Source organism: Podarcis tiliguerta, assembly GCF_965153285.1.
Source record: "Podarcis tiliguerta genome assembly, chromosome: 9".
Lineage (NCBI taxonomy): Eukaryota > Metazoa > Chordata > Lepidosauria > Squamata > Lacertidae > Podarcis > Podarcis tiliguerta.
The window spans coordinates 14,429,454-14,448,626 of NC_139542.1; the positions used below are offsets into that span (position 1 = coordinate 14,429,454).

A 19,173-nucleotide genomic window follows, 5' to 3' on the forward strand; every position below is an offset into this window, starting at 1 on the left:
AGAAGGCCTGACTTTCATTAGGCACATTAAAAAGTATCCTGGTGCCCAAGGAAAGTCTGCTTTGAAGTATTTGCTTATCTGTTCTTTGTGCGGTCCACTCCTTCTGAATTTGTGAGCATTGTTTGGGGCCGAGCTTGCTAACCTAGCTTTCACGTTTTGTGTCTTGCCAAAAGCATTTTCCAATTCAGTTATCCTCAGCACTTGTTGCAAGCAGATTCCAAGGCCACCTACCTGCATCCCCTGTCCCAGGTCTGGTGGCAGTGGAGATGGACAGAGCCCAAAAAGGCCTGCTTGGGTCACAAGCTCACTTGTTCTGCGGGTCTGCCTGCACCTGCCACCTGCCTGGGCCATCATCCTGCTGCCTTCTTTTCACTGTGGTCTCCTTGTGGCAATGACAGAGAAAGTGCAGGATGGCCTGTGTGGCCTTCTCACTTGTCTGCTTGATAGCTTTACTGCACATGTGCATTTGTTTGACAGCATGACTAAGGCTGAAGACAAAGCTGGTATTTTTAACCCCAGACTGACTTCATCGTTTTCAGCACTCTTTCTGCTGCGGTTCATCTTACATTGTTCATCTTGCTGCCTGCAATGGCCAAGACTAACACAATTAACCATGCAATTAATTTTAACAGAGGGGAAGCATCAAAAACAATGCAGAAAACGATGCCATTCATGTGTGCCAAATACGTGTGAGAGTGCAAAGAGACATTTTATTCCCACTCTTGTGATCAAATGCATCCTTCCTTAATTGGTTGACAGATTAATGGTTGACAGTATCATAGAATCATAGAGTTGGAAGAGACCACAAGGGCCATCGAGTCCAACCCCCTGCCAAGCAGGAAACACCATCAGAGCACTCCTGACATATGGTTGTCAAGCCTCTGCTTAAAGACCTCCAAAGAAGGAGACTCCACCACACTCCTTGGCAGCAAATTCCACTGTCGAACAGCTCTTACTGTCAGGAAGTTCTTCCTAATGTTTAGGTGGAATCTTCTTTCTTGTAGTTTGCATCCATTGCTCCGTGTCCGCTTCTCTGGAGCAGCAGAAAACAACCTTTCTCCCTCCTCTATGTGACATCCTTTTATATATTTGAACATGGCTATCATATCCCCCCTTAACCTCCTCTTCTCCAGGCTAAACATGCCCAGCTCCCTTAGCCGTTCCTCATAAGGCATCGTTTCCAGGCCTTTGACGATTTTGGTTGCCCTCCTCTGGACACGTTCCAGTTTGTCAGTGTCCTTCTTGAACTGTGGTGCCCAGAACTGGACACAGTACTCCAGGTGAGGTCTGACCAGAGCAGAATACAGTGGCACTATAACTTCCCTTGATCTAGATGCTATACTCCTATTGATGCAGCCCAGAATTGCATTGGCTTTTTTAGCTGCCGCGTCACACTGTTGGCTCATGTTAAGTTTGTGGTCAACCAAGACTCCTAGATCCTTTTCACATGTACTGCTCTCAAGCCAGGTGTCACCCATCTTGTATTTGTGCCTCTCATTTTTTTTGCCCAAGTGCAATACTTTACATTTCTCCCTGTTAAAATTCATCTTGTTTGTTTTGGCCCAGTTCTCTAATCTGTCAAGGTCTTTTTGAAGTGTGATCCTGTCCTCTGGGGTGTTAGCCACCCCTCCCAGTTTGGTGTCATCTGCAAATTTGATCAGGATGCCCTTGAGTCCATCATCCAAGTCGTTGATAAAGATGTTGAATAAGACCGGGCCCAAAACAGAACCCTGTGGCACCCCACTAGTCACTCTTCTCCAGGATGAAGAGGAACCATTGATGAGCACCCTTTGGGTCCGGTCAGTCAGCCAGTTACAAATCCACTGAGTGGTAGCATAGTCAAGACCGCATTTTACCAGCTTCTTTACAAGAATATCATGGGGCACCTTGTCAAATGCCTTGCTGAAATCAAGGTAGGCTACATCCACTGCGTTCCCTTCATCTACCAGGCTTGTAATTCTGTCAAAAAACGAGATCAGGTTAGTCTGACATGACTTATTTTTCAGAAATCCATGCTGACTATTGGTGATCACATCATTCCTTTCTAGGTGCTCACAGATTGTTTGCTTGATGATCTGCTCCAGAATCTTCCCTGGTATTGATGTCAGACTGACTGGGCGGTAATTATTTGGGTCCTCTCTTTTCCCCTTTTTGAAAATAGGGACAACATTTGCCCTCCTCCAGTCTGCTGGGACTTCGCCTGTTCTCCAGGAATTCTCAAAGATGATTGCCAGTGGTTCTGAGATCACATCTGCCAGTTCTTTTAATACTCTTGGATGCAGTTCATCTGGCCCTGGAGACTTGAATACATCTAAACTAGCCAAGTATTCTTGTACTATCTCCTTAGTTATTCTGGGCTGTGTTTTCTCTACTGAATCATTTCCTCCAAATTCTTCAGGTCGGGCATTGTTTTCTTTATCGGAGAAGACTGAGGCAAAGAAGGCATTGAGGAGTTCAGCCCTTTCTGTGTCCCCTGTTTGCATTTCACCATCTTCTCCTCTGAGTGACCCCACTGTTTCTTTGTTCTTCCTTTTGCTACGAACATACCCATAGAAGCCTTTTTTGTTGCTTTTAACCTCTCTAGCAAGCCTGAGTTCATTCTGTGCTTTAGCTTTTCTGACTTTGTGTCTACACGTGCTGGCTATTTGTTTGAATTCCTCTTTGGTGGTTTCCCCCCTTTTCCATTTTTTGTACACATCCTTTTTTAATCTTAACTCAGTTAAAAGTTCTTTAGATAGCCACCCTGGCTTCTTTAGGCACCTTCCATGTTTCCGTCTCATTGGTATTGCCTGAAGTTGTGCTTTTACTATCTCCCTCTTAACAAACTCCCAGCCATCATGAACTCCCTTTCCTTTTAGTATTACTGTCCATGGGATCTCACCCAGCACTTCCCTAAGTTTTATGAAGTCGGCTTTCTTAAAGTCAAGAAATTGAGTCCTAGTATGCTTGGCTGCTCCTTTCCGTTGTATAGTAAACTTCAGAAGAGCATGATCACTTGCGCCTAATGATCCTTCCACTTCTACCCCACTAACCAGGTCATCGACATTGGTTAGGACCAGATCTAAAATGGCTGTTCCTCTTGTTGCTTCTCCCACTTTCTGGACAATGAAGTTGTCTGCAAGGCCAGTGAGGAATCTGTTTGACCTTATGCTCTTGGCTGAGTTTGACATCCAACAAATATCCGGGTAATTGAAGTCCCCCATTACTACTATCTCCCTTCCTTTTGCATGCTTGGCCATCTGTTCCAGGAAGGCATCATCTATGTCCTCCGTTTGGCTTGGGGATCTATAGTAAACTCCCACAATGAGGTCTCTGTTATTCTTCTCTCCCTTAATTTTGACCCAAATGCTCTCACTTTGGCTTTGAGGTTCTAAATCTTGGATCTCTTCACAGGTATAACATCCCTGACATATAACGCCACTCCTCCTCCTTTCTTGTCTGGTCTGTTTCTCTGAAATAGATTGTATCCCTCCATTTTTACATTCCAATCGTGGGACTTATCCCACCAGGTTTCAGTGATGCCTATTATGTCATATTTAGTTTGCTGTACCAAGAGCTCAAGCTCAAGTAGCATGAAGACAAAGAAAAGGAAGTTGTTCTTCCACACAACATGCAAAATTCTCTACTGTAGGATGCGGTGATGACTTTGAAGGCTTTTTAAAACAACTGGGAAAATTCATGGAAGATAGATCAATTCATGGCGATTGCCCTTGAATGTTATATGCAACTTTTGCATACAGAGGCAGTAAGATTATTGTAGAGGCATTGTTGGCATCTGTGGGGCTTTGGGTCTTGATGTCAAGGACCCTCCTTTCCTTCTGCTAGTCTCCCTCTTCTCCGGTTGTTTGCTTCCAAATAATAGATACTGAGAACAAACAACAGAGAAGGCCGTCTGTCTGTATGACTGTCCAGAGGCTAATCACCTTTAGACTGCTGTCCTAGATGGACTTTGAGCTGATTCAGCATGAAAATTCTTATTTTCTGTGTGTGCATGCATCAGAGTTTTTTAAGATGCTACTTTATCCTCTACAGGTTCTGCCTTTTGACCTTTTTTTCATGTCTACAATTAAGCTGGAACTGTATGGCTTGATCTGTTATGCTGGGGTGGAGAATCAGTGGCCTTCTAGACGTTGCAAGACTGCAACTCCCATCATCCCTGACTTATTGTCCTTGCTGGTTGGGGCTTCTGGGAGTTGAGATCCATCAAGACCTGGGGGAAGCACATCCTTGCATTAAGGTGAACCGCCCATGTGTTATTGGTTGCCTGACAGGAGCTAGCCAGCCTCTTCCTTCGGCCATTTTTACATAGCAAGCTTTCCGCTGTGGGTTGCCATCCGTGGCTGTTTGGCGGACGGCACTTGACTTTGATGGGTCACATGTTGTGCAAGTCACTTGTGAAATTGGGCTTGTAGCGGAAGGCTGAGGGAAGTGCTAGAAGAAATAATAAACTCAATGCATACATGCACCATCGTTTGGTATTCAAAGCACCACACACAAGATCTGTGGGTGCATGTTCTTTGGGCAATGTGGTACTCTCTTGACATTTGTCAGACTACAGTTCCCATCAGCCTCATGGCCTGTGAGCCTCAAAGTGGTAGTCCAACAGCATTTGAAGGGCACCATGTTGGCTACTCCTGCTCTAATATTTGGAGTCAGCCTTCTGGGAGGCCTCGTGCAGCAGCAGAGCTTATTGAACAGGCAGCTCTGCAAATTATTAACTGGTTTATTAAACTTGCAGTAGCACGGTGGGGGCAGGGGGTTGAGAGCAAAAGACTCTCCTGGGCTCACATTGCTTATGAAAAAAATTAAATAGAAAATGTACAGAGAAGTAAGCACAGCCTTTTTTGATTTTTAGTAAAAAAACAACAACCACAGAAACAAAATCCAGTTCCCCAGATGTTTGTCGGTCAGTTAAACTCCTTTCCCGGTTGGATTTGAAAGGTGACTTTTTCTTCTTCTTTGCCATGGCTGTTGAAATAAGAGAGAAACAGGCTTTGATTACTCAGCATGAAAGTAGAAATAACATGGAACTGGAAGGGCCGAAGGAAAAGATTAATGGGGCTGGAGCGGGAGGGAAGAAAGACGCTCATGTGAGAGGCAGAAGGGCTCTTAAGCTGCCACACGTGACTGTTGTTTGAAGTCAACTCAAAGTCAACATTAAAAAAGGGGGGAAAGAGAGAGAGAGAGAGAGAGAGAGAGAGAGAGAGAGAGAAATCAAGAAATCAACCTTGTAGAAACCGTACAAGCTCCCTTTGCCTCCCTCACATTGTTTTGCTTGCACCTGCTGCATTCGTGCAAAGGGCTTGAGCAGAAGGCACTACGGCAGTAGTAAGAGAAGCAACAGCAGCAGCAGCCGCCTTTGAAACACTTGCACTGAGAACAGTTGGCACGGGCATATCTTGCGGGAGGCGTGTATTCCTCAGCAGATTCCCAGGAACTTGGTGGCTGTGCTGCTCGGCTGCTGAGCTGCTCAGCTGCTGATGCCGCCAGGGCTGATGCGTTTGCCGCGGGGAGTCGAGGGAGCAGGAGGAAGGCAACAAATCATCCAGACTATCAGAAGGGGAGGCGTTTCCTTGCATAGTAATTGGGGAAAGGAGAAGCCCTTTGAAGAGCATCCGTAATGGACAAATGTAGCCTTTTGGGAGATGCTGTCATTATTTTTGTCCCCCCGCCACATTTGCAGAGATAAAAAGGAGTCGGCGAGGAACATCCAAGGCAATTCTTTGAAGCCCCTGTTTCTGGTCATTGTTCTCATCTTCTGCTCCCGCATTGCTATTTGCTGACCTATCCCAGTGGAATCTATGCCCTGCCTTCCGCATTTGCTCCACCCTTTACGGTTCCAGCTGAGAAGAAGCACCGATTCCCCGCGCCAAACCCAGCCACGAGACCCCCCACGAGGCACCTTTCGTGGACGATACACCTTTACGTTGAAAGTCTTTTGTCGGGACGTGGCATTGTCGCCGTTCAACGGGAAATGACATTTTTTGCAAGCTGGAGGAGCAGGGAAGAAGGAAAGGAAACTACCTGAAATCACTAGCAAAGAAGGGGTGATCCCATATCTCCTTTAAAGAGCTCACTGGCCACATTCCACCAAGACCGGGAAGATCAGAATTTAGGAAGCTCGGGGAGGAAATGCCACTCAAAATAGTGATAAATGTAAACGATGGATTGCAGTGTGCCATCTAGAAGTGGGTTTTAGCACATGCTTTTGGGTTGCGAATATTTCTCTGGCCTGCATGATGCCCGAAGACAGGAATACGGGGGTTCGTGCCTCAGGTGCTTTAGCATCATCCCCCTTTGTTCCCAAAACTACCTACAGGAGAATCAAGCGGTGTTTTAGTTTCCGCAAAGGTAGGTGCAGTTTGTCATTGTCATTGCCTTTTCTCTCCCCCAGCTCCCCGCTTCCAGAGCCTTTTCTGAAAGGTTTGGGGTTGCGAGGAAGAAGAGCTGTTGTGTTTTGAATAGAAATTTGGAAACAAAGGGCAAGCAACAATAAAAGACGCCAACGCTTGCTAGGCTGGTTTTATTTATCCTTGATTTGTTGTTGCACGGTTACTGAGTTTTTCTTCTCCAGTCTGCAACCCGCAACTGGACATTCTTTTAATGGCTCCTATAGGGTTAATTATTTTAAAATTACTGTGCACCGGTGCTAGCAAAATCCGTCAAGCACCAGGGATGCTGGCAAACCAAGAACACTTGGTTCCGCTTTAGCGTGGAAGAGGGCTAGAGGTCCAGCTGTTAGAATTGAAAGATGTCTGATGAGCTAAATAGGACTTGCAGTACACACACCTGATTATTTCCCTGTTAGCATTTTGTTTCTTTGCAGTGTGGCTTCTGCTTGCTTGCTTGCTCTTCTACTGCAGCTCCATTTCACCTGCCGCAGAAAATGCCTTCAAACTTGTTCCCCCACCCCTTTCCTGGAATGTAGTGCTTCTAATCAATGTGTAGGATTTTCACTGGGCGTGTGTGTGCATGCATGTGTGTCTCAGCTCAGCTGGTGGTCATGGAGGAGGGCAATTGGTGATACCAAAGAGAAGAAATGACAGGATTGCAGGGTATAAGGACATTAGCAGAGCCCTGCTGGACCAGAGCAAGGTTCTCTCTGCTCTATAGTATCCCGTTTCCTGTAACAGCCAGACAGATGTTTCCTGGAAACCCACAAGTGAGGTGTAAGGGCAAAAACCTTCCCACATTGATTGCCTCCAGCACCTGATATTCCGAGGCACCATGCTTTTGCCTTCAGAGGTTCCACTTAGCTATGTTGGCTAATGAACCTTCAACATCAGAGGCAGTTCATCCTTGAGTGCGCAGCATTGTAAAATATTTATACGCATCAATTCTGAGAACAACAGGAGGTCTTTTCACCAGGATCCGGGAAACACTCGGTCATCAATATATGGAGTTGTGGGAAGTAGGGGGGAGATGCACATAGGAACCTGCCTCGGGTCAAGGGTGGCTTTGATGAATGCTTTACTGCTAACCTTACACTTCTCTCATTCAGTTTCTTGCCTTTGGGAACCTTTGAAGAGGTGAAGATAAATCAATGGCTGTGAGCCAGTTTCCTATGGCTGCTCGGCATGTGGCGAGGCATTTGGGAGGGGGCTGGGCAGATTGCATCACGCATGTCAATCATTTGTCAAAAGGACAAATTGTGCTTTTACATGCCACGGCAAACTGGCCTTCTGGGGCATGGGCACATTGTGCAGGGTTGCGGTTGTGGGCTTGTGACGAACTATTCAGACAGGCCTCTTTGTCACAAGTGTGGGAGAAACTAGAGATAAGCGAAACTCTCCCCCTCTGCCAAGAAATGTCGTGCATCTTCACAGCATTCCTTGACTGCCTTTGAAAAAACCTGCAGGTATCTTCTGTCTTCCAAGGTTGCTTCCATTTTTGCTTCTCGGAAAATTCAGTGGCTACCTCTAAGGGTATGTGAAATCGCCATCAGAAATTTTAGCCTCGTCAAGAATTATTTTTGTTTCCCGTAATTCATGTCCAACGTCATTTTAGGTGAAGTTTGTTTGTGGAATTGAAGTAAAAAGGTTCAGAGCACCTGCTTATCAGATTTCTAAGGATAGTTTTTGGTTGATTTTGCATGAGTGCATGGACCATATTCTTGGGAGATTTGCAGCCTACTGCATGGCACGTTGGACACTGTCCATTGAGAACATTGGAGAACAACCAGTCAGCCTTAGGTTTGCTGGGCACCGTTGTAATAAATGACTCCTTGAAGCAGGGTATAATGCCAAGGTGACTTTCCAACCTCTCCTATGAAAAATGGCTTTTGATCTGCCATATCTGAACAATTATGGGTCATTACTTAACCTACCATCTCTCAGCAAGGTAGTATATGGCAACCCAACTTCTGAATTATTTTGTGAAAACTGTTTATCTAGATCTACCGTTTATCTAGATCAATCAAGATTCAGAACAGAAAATTGCAGAAAACAGAGAATAGGAATAAATGAGCAGTTCTCTGAATGGAGAGCTGTAGAAATTGGAGAACCTCCAAGAATCAGTATTGAGCCCTGTGCTTTTTAACTTGTTCATAAACAATCTAGAATTGGAATGAGCAATGAAGCAGCCTTCTTTGCCGTTGATACGAAATTGTTCAAGGCCACTAAAACCAAAAGAGATCACAAAAGGGTCTAAAAGGACCTCTCTGAACTGAGTGAATGGATGGGGAAATGGCAAATGAAATTTAGTGTAAGCAAGTGTAATGTGATGCATGCCGGGGCAAAATAAATAAATCTTAATTTCACATTTACACTCATGGGGTCTGAACTGGCAGTGACTGACTATGAAGGAGGCCTTGGGGTCATAGTGGACAGCCTGATGAAGATGTTGACTAGGTGTGAAGCAGCTGTGAAAAGGGCAAATTGCATGTTAGGGATCATTGAGAAAGGAACTTGATTGTAAAACAGTCGATCTCATAACACTAGAATACAAATCTATGGTGTGCCCACATTTGGAATACTATGTACAGTTCTGGTTGCCTTGCCTTGAAAAAGTTTATTGTAGAGTTTGAAAAGCTTCAGAAAAGGGGGGCCAAAATGACCAAGGGGGTGGAGCCATTCTCTCGTGAAGAAAGGTTGCAGCGTTCAGAGGTTGTTTGGTTTAGAAGGACTGTGTGGTGGAAGTTTTACCATTGTGCATGGCACGGAGAAAGTGGAAGCTAGAGAAAAGTGGTTCTCTCTTTCTCATAAAACTAGGACTTGTGGCCATCCAAAGAAGTTGAGTGTTGGAATCTTCGGGGCAGATAAAATAAAGTACTTCTGCAAGCAGCCCATAGTTAAACTATGGAACTCTCTTTCACAGGAGGCAATAATGGCCACCAACCTGTATGGCTCTGAAAGAGGATTAGACAAATTCATGGAGGACAAGGCTATCAATGGATCGTAGCCATGATGGCTATGGTCTACATCCACTGTCGGAGGCAGTAGGCCTCTGAATACCATTTGCTATGAATCATAGGTGGGGAGAAGGGACGCGGGTGGTGCTGTGGGTTAAACCACAGAGCCTAGGACTTGCCGATCAGAAGGTCGGCGGTTCGAATCCCCAAGACGGGGTGAGCTTCCGTTGCTCGGTCCCTGCTCCTGCCAACCTAGCAGTTCGAAAGCATGTCAAAGTGCAAGTAGATAAATAGGTACCACTCTGGTGGGAAGGTAAACGGCGTTTTCGTGCGCTGCTCTGGTTCGCCAGAAGTGGCTTAGTCATGCTGGCCACATGACCCGGAAGCTGTACGCCGGCTCCCTCGGCCAATAAAGCGAGATGAGCACCACAGTCGGCCACGACTGGACCTAATGGTCAGTTGTCCCTTTACCTTTACCTATAGGTGGGGAGAGTGTTGTTGTGCTGATGTTCTGCTTGCAAACTTTCCACAGGCGTCTGGTTGGCCACTGTGAGAACAAGATGCTGGAACAGTTGGATCACTGGCCTGATTCACCAGACTCTTCTTAGGCTCTTATGTTAAGTGGACATGGCTAGCATATATTTGTATCTTGCTTTTCCACCCAGGAGCTCAAGGATGTTTATATTTTCCCCACCTTCCCCTTTCAACAGCCCTGCAAGGTAGGCTAAGTTACGTTAATATATGTACATAAGCAGCAGTTCTTCTCAATAGGTGCAGCGGACCCAATCCATATACCGTGCACCAGTCCCAAGAAATCCTGTTAGCAGCCCTTGCTATCCCTATGGGGTGGAGAAGGGCCATTCTGACAGTTTCCATTTCTCTCCATTTCTCCTTTTTCCAGGCTTCATTGCAATTCTCTTCTCCACATTTCCATTTCACTTTGTGATTTATTTATTTTTAAAAAATAAAGTCCTCATGAAAATTCAGTGGCGATTAATGTGAATTTCTCCTCCTAATATACACATGTTGCAGTGCAATTTTGCCTGATGTACATATTTTTGCTGTGCAGCTCCCCTGCAATTACTGCATTTTTTGTATTTTGTTTTCACTAAAATCTTTTTATTGACGCTTTACCCCAGTATTTGCACTTCTTGGCTGGAGAACGGCTTTGCAAAATTCAGAGAACTGTGAACTTCGAAGGGTGACTGTGTTTGGGTTCTTGCACAGTTTGGCGACGTGCAGATTGGTTGAGTTTGTCCTTAAATGCAAGCCAAAGCCAAATTCTCCACCATCCCAAGTATGAAATCCCCAGAGGGCAGCCTGCATGTTCCAACTTGTGGGGAGATGTGAAAGGAATAAGATGGGAATCTTCTCCGTATGAAAGCGTTTCAAGTAGAATCATAGAATCATAGAATCATAGAGTTGGAAGAGATCACAAGGGCCATCGAGTCCAACCCCCTGCCAAGCAGGAAACACCATCAGAGCACTCCTGACATATGGTTGTCAAGCCTCTGCTTAAAGACCTCCAAAGAAGGAGACTCCACCACACTCCTTGGCAGCAAATTCCACTGTCGAACAGCTCTTACTGTCAGGAAGTTCTTCCTAATGTTTAGGTGGAATCTTCTTTCTTGTAGTTTGGATCCATTGCTCCGTGTCCACTTCTCTGGAGCAGCAGAAAACAACTTTTCTCCCTCCTCTATGTGACATCCTTTTATATATTTGAACATGGCTATCATATCACTCCTTAACCTCCTCTTCTCCAGGCTAAACATGCTCAGCTCCCTTAGCCGTTCCTCATAAGGCATCGTTTCCAGGCCTTTGACCATTTTGGTTGCCCTCCTCTGGATATGTTCCAGTTTGTCAGTGTCCTTCTTGAACTGTGGTGCCCAGAACTGGACACAGTACTCCAGGTGAGGTCTGACCAGAGCAGAATACAGTGGCACTATTACTTCCCTTGATCTAGATGCTATACTCCTATTGATGCAGCCCAGAATTGCATTGGCTTTTTTAGCTGCCGCATCACACTGTTGGTTCATTCTAGCATTCTAGAAGTTTTGTAGACAGGTGAAATCTTAAAACCACAGCTGAACAAGAAGTGGTATTTACTTGTACCTGGGTTTGAGAGCTTTTCACTTATTGCTGTCCATCCTCATGCTCTCTGTTCAGACCCATCCCCCATTTCGGCTGCCTGAATTTCCCACACCCTCCTTTGTACTGTGCTAGTCCCAGGAGAGGTGAAAGCGATTCTTAGGCAAGCACCACCACTTCACTAGAAGTATACAGCAGAGATGTGGAGTGGTTGCTAGGCACCCACAGCGCCACGCAGTTTTTAATTCTTTCACCGCATGTGCCAGAGGTGCCGCTAGCTCCAGCCAGCTGAGGGGAAATGATGGCAATGCCAGTGGAGTCTCTTGCCAGCAGTAGGACACAGTTACCTGGCCAGGGCACCAGGCCCATTCATAATATATCTACTGGAGGAACAGTATGTGCTCTTGCCTTGCATCTGACGTGTTCTTGGCTTCTGTTATGCTCCGGCCATAACTATTCATGGAATGTTCAGAACTTGGTGAGAATATTAACTGTTTCGTCTGCAGACAGTCAGTTCTGCGCTCACCCCCCGCTTTTTAATTTAACCATCCCAGGCGTCTCGGGGAAAAAAAATATGAGACTGTCAGCTGTTTTCACCCCTACATAGTTCAACACTGTGACCTTCTGTTCTGAAAGCAATAGGAGCGAATGAGGACACCTTCCCTTGGGGCTCTCTCCTCTGTGGCTGTATAAGAGGAAGGTCAGGAAAGTGCAACCAATACACCTTCAGACCCCTTCAAGCCACAGTCGCCAGTGAGATTGCCTGCACTGGCTGATCACTCACCCATTACGCAGCCTGGAGCGATTGCAGGTTATGCAAGAAGGAAAAAAGATCCCTCTTTTTTTCAGATGTCCACTTCCCCTTTTTTGGAAGGAATGTGCTGAAATGACCCATTCTCAAGTGTTCCATAAGCTCCAAGGAGGTTGTGTTTCTTTCATCAGCAAAGAAATGTCAGACAGCATGGACTAAAGCAACAGGGCTGCTTTGGAGCATTGGGCAGAGATGATAGCATAGGATGATGAAAAGCAAAGCAAACAGACCATTCTGATCATTATAGTCTCATCTTCCCTGGGATTATGAACTGATAGGCAAGGGACTTTATGAAATGGAATTGGTAATTTGTTTTTTTTTTGTCTCTGGTAGGATTGCCATAAAATATTATTTAAAGTACAGTTGAGCCAAAGATTGTTGGAAGGGTTTCTTCGGAGGAAAATTCTGAGAATTTCCTCCGCTCTCAAAATGATGCTAATAATGATTGGTGGGGTGTGGATTCCCATTTTCCTCCACAACCCCCAGAATAACATTGTGCTCGGGGCATTGTGGGGTTTACAAAATGGCAGCCGGGCTCCAGAAAAGGGAATTGCACTGTTGGTTCTTGCGGCAGCAGTAATGCAAACGAAAAGCATAAGAATGAAAGCAAAGAAGTCGTGCCATTGCTTGTGTGAGTCGTCCCCCGTGAAACTGTCTTGAAATTTGCGCCCTGCAAAAAGAGAAAGAAATATGCAGTCATTGGAATGCAAATAGGAATACAATGCATTGCTACATTGGGTTAGACCAGTGGCTCCATGTAAGTAATGCAAGGGTGAAACTGGTCCTCCAAGTGTTCTTGGACATCAGCTTCCATCAAGCTTCAGCCAGCATGACCAATGGTCAGGGATAGTGGGTGTTGTTATCCAACAACATCTGGATGGCCATAGGTATACCACCCTTAGAATCATAGAATCATAGAGTTGGAAGAGACCACAAGGGCCATCGAGTCCAACCCCCTGCCAAGCAGGAAACACCATCAGAGCACTCCTGACATATGGTTGTCAAGCCTCTGCTTAAAGACCTCCAAAGAAGGAGACTCCACCACACTCCTTGGCAGCAAATTCCACTGTCGAACAGCTCTTACTGTCAGGAAGTTCTTCCTAATGTTTAGGTGCAATCTTCTTTCTTGTAGTTTGGATCCATTGCTCCGTGTCCGCTTCTCTGGAGCAGCAGAAAACAACCTTTCTCCCTCCTTGATTTATACCAGACCAGTTCAGGAGGAACCAATGGTTTGGGACCTGTATTTTCTTCCTCCAATCTTCTGCCTTGACTGGATCACCATAAGCAATAAGAAAGTGACAGGAGGAGAGCATGTGGAGGACCACAGGTTCCCCGATGTACCTAAACATTGTCTTCCAACAATGGTTTCCCAGACTCAGGTACTTAGAGGCACGAAAATATAGGCGCAAACTCCTGGGAGTCCTGGATGCCTGAGCACCCACAAAAATTCCCCATGAAGGGGCCAGGCAACCACAAATTTCGGTGTCAGGGCCATGCACATTGCGTGGCACCCACAGTCGCGGGGCCAATCTGGCACTCCAGCATGAAAATATGGCCTTCAGGAATATTTTGCCACCCTCGGTGCCTCCGTCAAGTCTTTTTGAAAATCCATTGATGCTAGTGGCCATAGCAACATCATTGGCAAAATTAGTTCTGCAGATCAATGGTGCATTGTGCGACCATGTGCTTCCTTTTGTTTGTCACCTCTGCATTTAAGTGCTTGTGATTACTGTATCTGTACTATTTCTTAGTCATTTATTTGGGGGGGGACACTTTCTTAAGTACGGATAACCATTCTCTTATGGGAGGAAATAGCAATCAGGCTCTTCCCCCCCCCCCTCGCTTCACTAGCTTCATCTGTCATTCCATCTCCACCTTTATCTGGATTGAGATAGCCTGACCACTGTCATCCATGCATTGATAACCTCAAGTCTGGATTAATGCAATGTGTGGGGCTGCCCTTAGGGCCTGGTCCAGAATCTCCGGCTAGTGCAGAATGATTGGGGGCAGATGACCATCACCATAGGACACCTCTGCCAAAAACTGGCTGTCCAAATGTTATTGGTCTGAGTTCAAAGTTCTTATGTTGATATAGAAAGCCCTAAACAACATGGGCCCAGGGCACCTGAGCCCCTATACCCCAGCTTGATTCATCTGGAGGAGTGCTGTTCCTTGCTCCCCATGCTAGAGGACCAGCTAGGCTGTCATGAGCTGGAGTCAGGTGTAGGTCAGCAATGAAACAAAAAAGCACCCAATGTCAGTGAGGTTAACTCTTTATTCAGAGAAACAAACCAGCTCATTCCTAGTGGTCACAGCAACCCTTTGCAGTAGGTCTTGCCCCGATGAAGCAGTTGCAAGGACTGAAGTTCCTACTACTCTCTAAGGCTCCTCCCCCACTTCCTTCCCCAGCAGTCTAGGACTCTGTTGTATTGTCTCTCTTTGCTCCCCCCCCCTTCATTTATCTGCATTTTCTGGGAGACCAAGGTGGTGAGGAGCTGGTCACAGCAGGTGGTGGAGACACCCTGGCTTCTTCACCAGTCTGACTCATCTTTGCCTCTTAGCCTCCCCCTCCTCTCCAGCCTTCTTTCTGCCTCTGATTCTGGACTGCCCTCTGCCATAGACTCCTCCTGCTCAGTAAACCCTGTTTCTTCTTCAGCTTCCGACAATGCCTCCCTCCTCCTAGGCTTCTCCATCTTCTCCCTCTGACCACTCATCAATTGTCCCCTGGCTCTGAGCCATCTTCCCTTGGGGGTTCCCCAACTGGTGCCTCCCACCATCCCTCTGCTTCCAGCGATTCCATGACATAGGCTCAGTTAGAAGTAAGGCATTTAGTGTGGATGGTTCCATTCTATGGGACACCCTTCCAGCAGAGATTCGACAGACAATCCTCTCTTTTGACTTCCAGCTGACTTTTGAAGAAGGCATCTCTGAAAATAAAATGCTGAATTGAGAAACGTCCAGGAACGTTGGCATTTTCTTAATACTGGTCCATCTCCTTCAGTATGGTCTACACCAGCATTTCCCAACCTTGGGCCTCCAGCTGTTTTTGGACTACAACTCCCATAATCCTCAGCTAGCAAGACCAGTGGTCAGGGATGATGGGAATTGTAGTTTGAAAACAGCTGGAGGCCCAAGGTTGGGAAACACTAGTCTACACTGACTGGCAGTAGCTGTCCAGGTTTTCAGGCTGAAAGTCTTTCCCAGCCACACCTAGAGATGCCAAGGATTGAACCTAAGATCTCCAGCATGCAGAGCAGAAGCTCTGCCATGGAGCTACAGACCTTCCCTATCTGAGCCAAAGCAAAGCTGGGAGCAAAAGAATGTTCTCCCGGAGCCTGGGAAGTCTAATTCAATATAGCTAATCCATAGTGCTAATACCACAATTAACTTCCTCTCATGTTGCTGGCTGCTGCATCTTCCCTGTTGCAAAATATTATACTGCTTGTAGCATCTGTTAAGGGCTCATTTCCTACCCCCTTGCAGTAACACTGATGGTCTTCCTTGTATGAGTGATGTTGTGTGTGTGTGTGTGTGTGTGTGTGTGTGTGGTTTGTTGTTGTTGTTTTGCTACGCTGCCCCCAAGCAGATGGTGTCAAGGAAGGAGTCTGTACTGTGCAAGAAATAATGCTGACACCTAACATTTCTTCCTTTCCCCCTTGCTTCTATTGGTTTTGCAAAAGAGAAGTTAAAAAGTGGTGCTGCTAAGGGGGGGGGGGAGGAAGTCAAATATCTTCAGAAAAAAGTCCATGCACCTAGGGAGGAGGAGACAATAAAAACTCATGTAGACTTTTTGCTCTGTTGACTCACAGAACATGTACAGTGGTACCTCGGGTTACAGACGCTTCAGGTTACAGACTCCGCTAACCCAGAAATAGTACCTCGGGTTAAGAACGTTGCTTCAGGATGAGAATAGAAATTGTGCTCCGGCATCGCGGCAGCAGCAGGAGGCTCCATTAGCTAAAGTGGTGCTTCAGGTTAAGAACAGTTTCGGGTTAAGAATGAACCTCCAGGACGAATTAAGTACTTAACCTGAGGTACCTCTGTAATGTTCCTGCAGCTTTCTTACCTGAAAAATTCCAAAACCCTTTCATAAGCAGGTAGTCATAGAATAGTAGAGTTGGAAGGGGCCCTGAGGGTCATCTAGTCCAACCCCCTGCAATGCAAGAATATGCAGCTGTCCCATACGGGGATCGAACCTGCAACCCTGGCATTATCAGTACCAACTGAGCTATCCATTCAGCCTATGTTATAATACTTTATTATGAGAACATAAGAAGAGCCTACTAGATCAGGCCAATGTTCTATCTATCCAGTCTGACAGTTTGTTTCACGGTGTCCAACCAGATCCCTGTGGGGTACACACAAGTGGGACCTGAGAACAAAATCCCTCTTCCCTTCCCTGTGGTGTCCAGAAGTATTTCTGCCTCCAACCATGGAAGGTGATCATAACAATCATGGCCAGTAGTCATTGGCAACCCTCTGCTCCATGAATTTGTCTAATCTTCTTTTAAAGCCATGTTGGCCATTTCTGCCTCCTAAATATTATTATTATTATTTATTCATTTATTTATACTCCGCCCATCTGGCTGGGTTTCCCCAGCCACTCTGGGCAGCTTCCAACAGAACACTAAAATACAATAACCTATTAAACATTAAAAGCTTCCTTTAACAGGGCTGCCTTCAGATGTCTTCTAAAAGTCTGTTAGTAGTTTTTCTCTTTGACACCTGGTGGGAGGGCGTTCCACAGGGCAGGTGCCACTACCGAGAAGGTCCTCTGCCTGGTTCCCTGTAACCTCACTTCTCACAATGAGGGAACTGCCAGAAGGCCCTCAGTGCTGGACCTCAGTGTCTGGGCAGAACGATGGAGGTCTTGAGAGAATGAGTTCCATAGTTCAACAGTTTGCTGCATGAAGAAGCACTTTCTTTAATCTGTCATGAATCTTCCCACATTCAGCTTCATTGGACGTTCCCAAGTTCTAGTGTTATGATAAGGTTGTAAAGACTGCGGAGAGAATAATTGGGTGCACTCTTCCCACCTTGGATCAAATCTATGCTTCCAGGTGCCGTAAGAAAGCTGCAGAGATAGTGCAGGATAGTGCACACCCCGGAAATGATCTCTTTCAGCTTCTGCCTTCTGGAAGAAGGTTCAGGGGTATAAAGACTAGGACTAGCTGCCTGAGAAGCAGTTTCTATCCAAATACGATTTTTGGTTTTAAACACAGTTTAAGGTAGTCTCTATGTGAGTATATTGGGGACCCAGGTGGCGCTGTGGGTAAAAGCCTCAGCGCCTAGGGCTTCCCGATCGAAAGGTCGGCGGTTCGAATCCCCGTGGGGGGGGGGGGGTTCGAAAGCACCCCCGGGGGCAAGTAGATAAATAGGGACCCCTTACTAGCGGGAAGGTCAATGGTGTTCCGTGTGCGGCTCTGGCTCACCAGAGCAGCGATGTCACGCTGGCCACGTGATCCGGAAGTGTCTCCGGACAGCGCTGGCCCCTGGCCTCTTGAGTGAGATGGGTGCACAACCCTAGAGTCTGTCAAGACTGGCCCGTACGGGCAGCGGTACCTTTATGTGAGTATATTGTATTCAATTATGGGATATCAGAGTTTTTAGGGGCTAACCAGGCTGGGATAGTTGGGATAGCAGGCGTGTTGGTTTTTGAATGTCTGATGCAGATTTTTTTTTTATTTCATTGTTCTGTATGGGACAATGACAATAAAGATTATCGTATTTACCAGGGTATTTACCAACCACGAACAGCTGGTATGGAGCTGCTGTCCCAACATTGGTTTTTCTCCATCTTATCTGGCTGAAGTAGGGTGAAGGCGAGGTCATGCGCCAACAGAGCCCTTCTGGTATTTCTGCCGGTACATCCATGCAGCTTTGACCTCGCCGCCGCCCTGCCACACCACAGCCCCCCCCCCAGGTATGATGAGAGTGCAGCTCCACAGTTACGGCCCACCACACTGGCCACTACTGGGACTTTATATAGCAGTTATCCCATTATTTCTCCATGGCAACCGTGTGAGATAAAGCAGCCTGAGAGTTTGAGACTCATCTCATATGAGCGAGACTCTTAATCTTAGGCTTGTGGGTTCAAATCCCACGATGGACAAAAGAGTCCTGCATTGCAGGGGGTTGGACTAGATGACCCTCGTGGTTCCCTTCTATGATTCTATGAACCAGTGTGCTTTGTGGCCTAGCTTTACTTGGACTCCAGGTCTTCCCTCTAGAGGTCCAGTGTTGTAACCAGTGCTTTCCTTCTATAAAAACTGGTGCCGGCACTCAGCATGAAGTTGTTACAGTAAGTGCTACACTTTTAACCAGTGGTTTTCTTTGGGGGGGGGAAGGGGGGTGCTGGTACTGCGTACCCTTGAGTCCCGTACCCCCCCCCCCCAAGAAAGAAAAGCACAACCGCACCATACTAGCTCTCTCACGTTTGTTAAGAAGCAACTCCCATCTAGAGGATTGTTGCGTGAAGCCAGTGTGCTGTTTGAGTGTATTCCATTGCATGCATTTGCAGCAGGAAATTTACCCAAGGCTGCTTCCTCCCTCATGTACACAAGGCAGATGAAGTTGCACAGTGAACCGCATGGCAGGTTTACGTGATGTAGAAATTTCATTCTGCACGAAGCCGAACTGACCTATGCAGGCACCCATTCATCCTTTGCAATGGATGGATTTTGCGTTCGTCCTTAGCGATGAGAGTCATTTGAAATCATCACTGTGGCAGTCTGCTATTGGGCGGTGTGTGTGTGTGTGTGTGGCAATTCTCTGCTTTATAACCCACAATCTTTCATCTTGCTTATGTAAGCGAAGGTTCCAATCTCCTGAGTTTGCGGCTGTCTTAGTTGGTGACAAGGAATCGTATTTCCCTTTGCAACATCACAGAATTTTGCAGAGCTAAGCCAAAGTGAGGGGAGGGGCG

The 19,173-nt window shown here is 46.3% G+C and overlaps 1 protein-coding gene across 6 annotated transcripts in view; it reads left to right on the forward strand.

The window, feature by feature from the left end:
- ARHGAP24 (Rho GTPase activating protein 24) overlaps nucleotides 1–19,173 on the forward strand; it is a 368,221-nt gene that overhangs the window by 305,231 nt on the left and 43,817 nt on the right. Inside the window, exon 1 of one of the 6 annotated variants that reach the window (XM_083398352.1) lies at nucleotides 4,963–6,351. The exons of the other annotated variants lie outside the window; for them this stretch is intronic. Within the exon in view, the coding sequence (XP_083254478.1) occupies nucleotides 6,237–6,351 (115 nt within the window). The 5' untranslated portion in view covers nucleotides 4,963–6,236. Of the gene's footprint in view, nucleotides 1–4,962; nucleotides 6,352–19,173 lie in introns of those variants that run through there. 6 annotated transcript variants of the gene reach the window in all.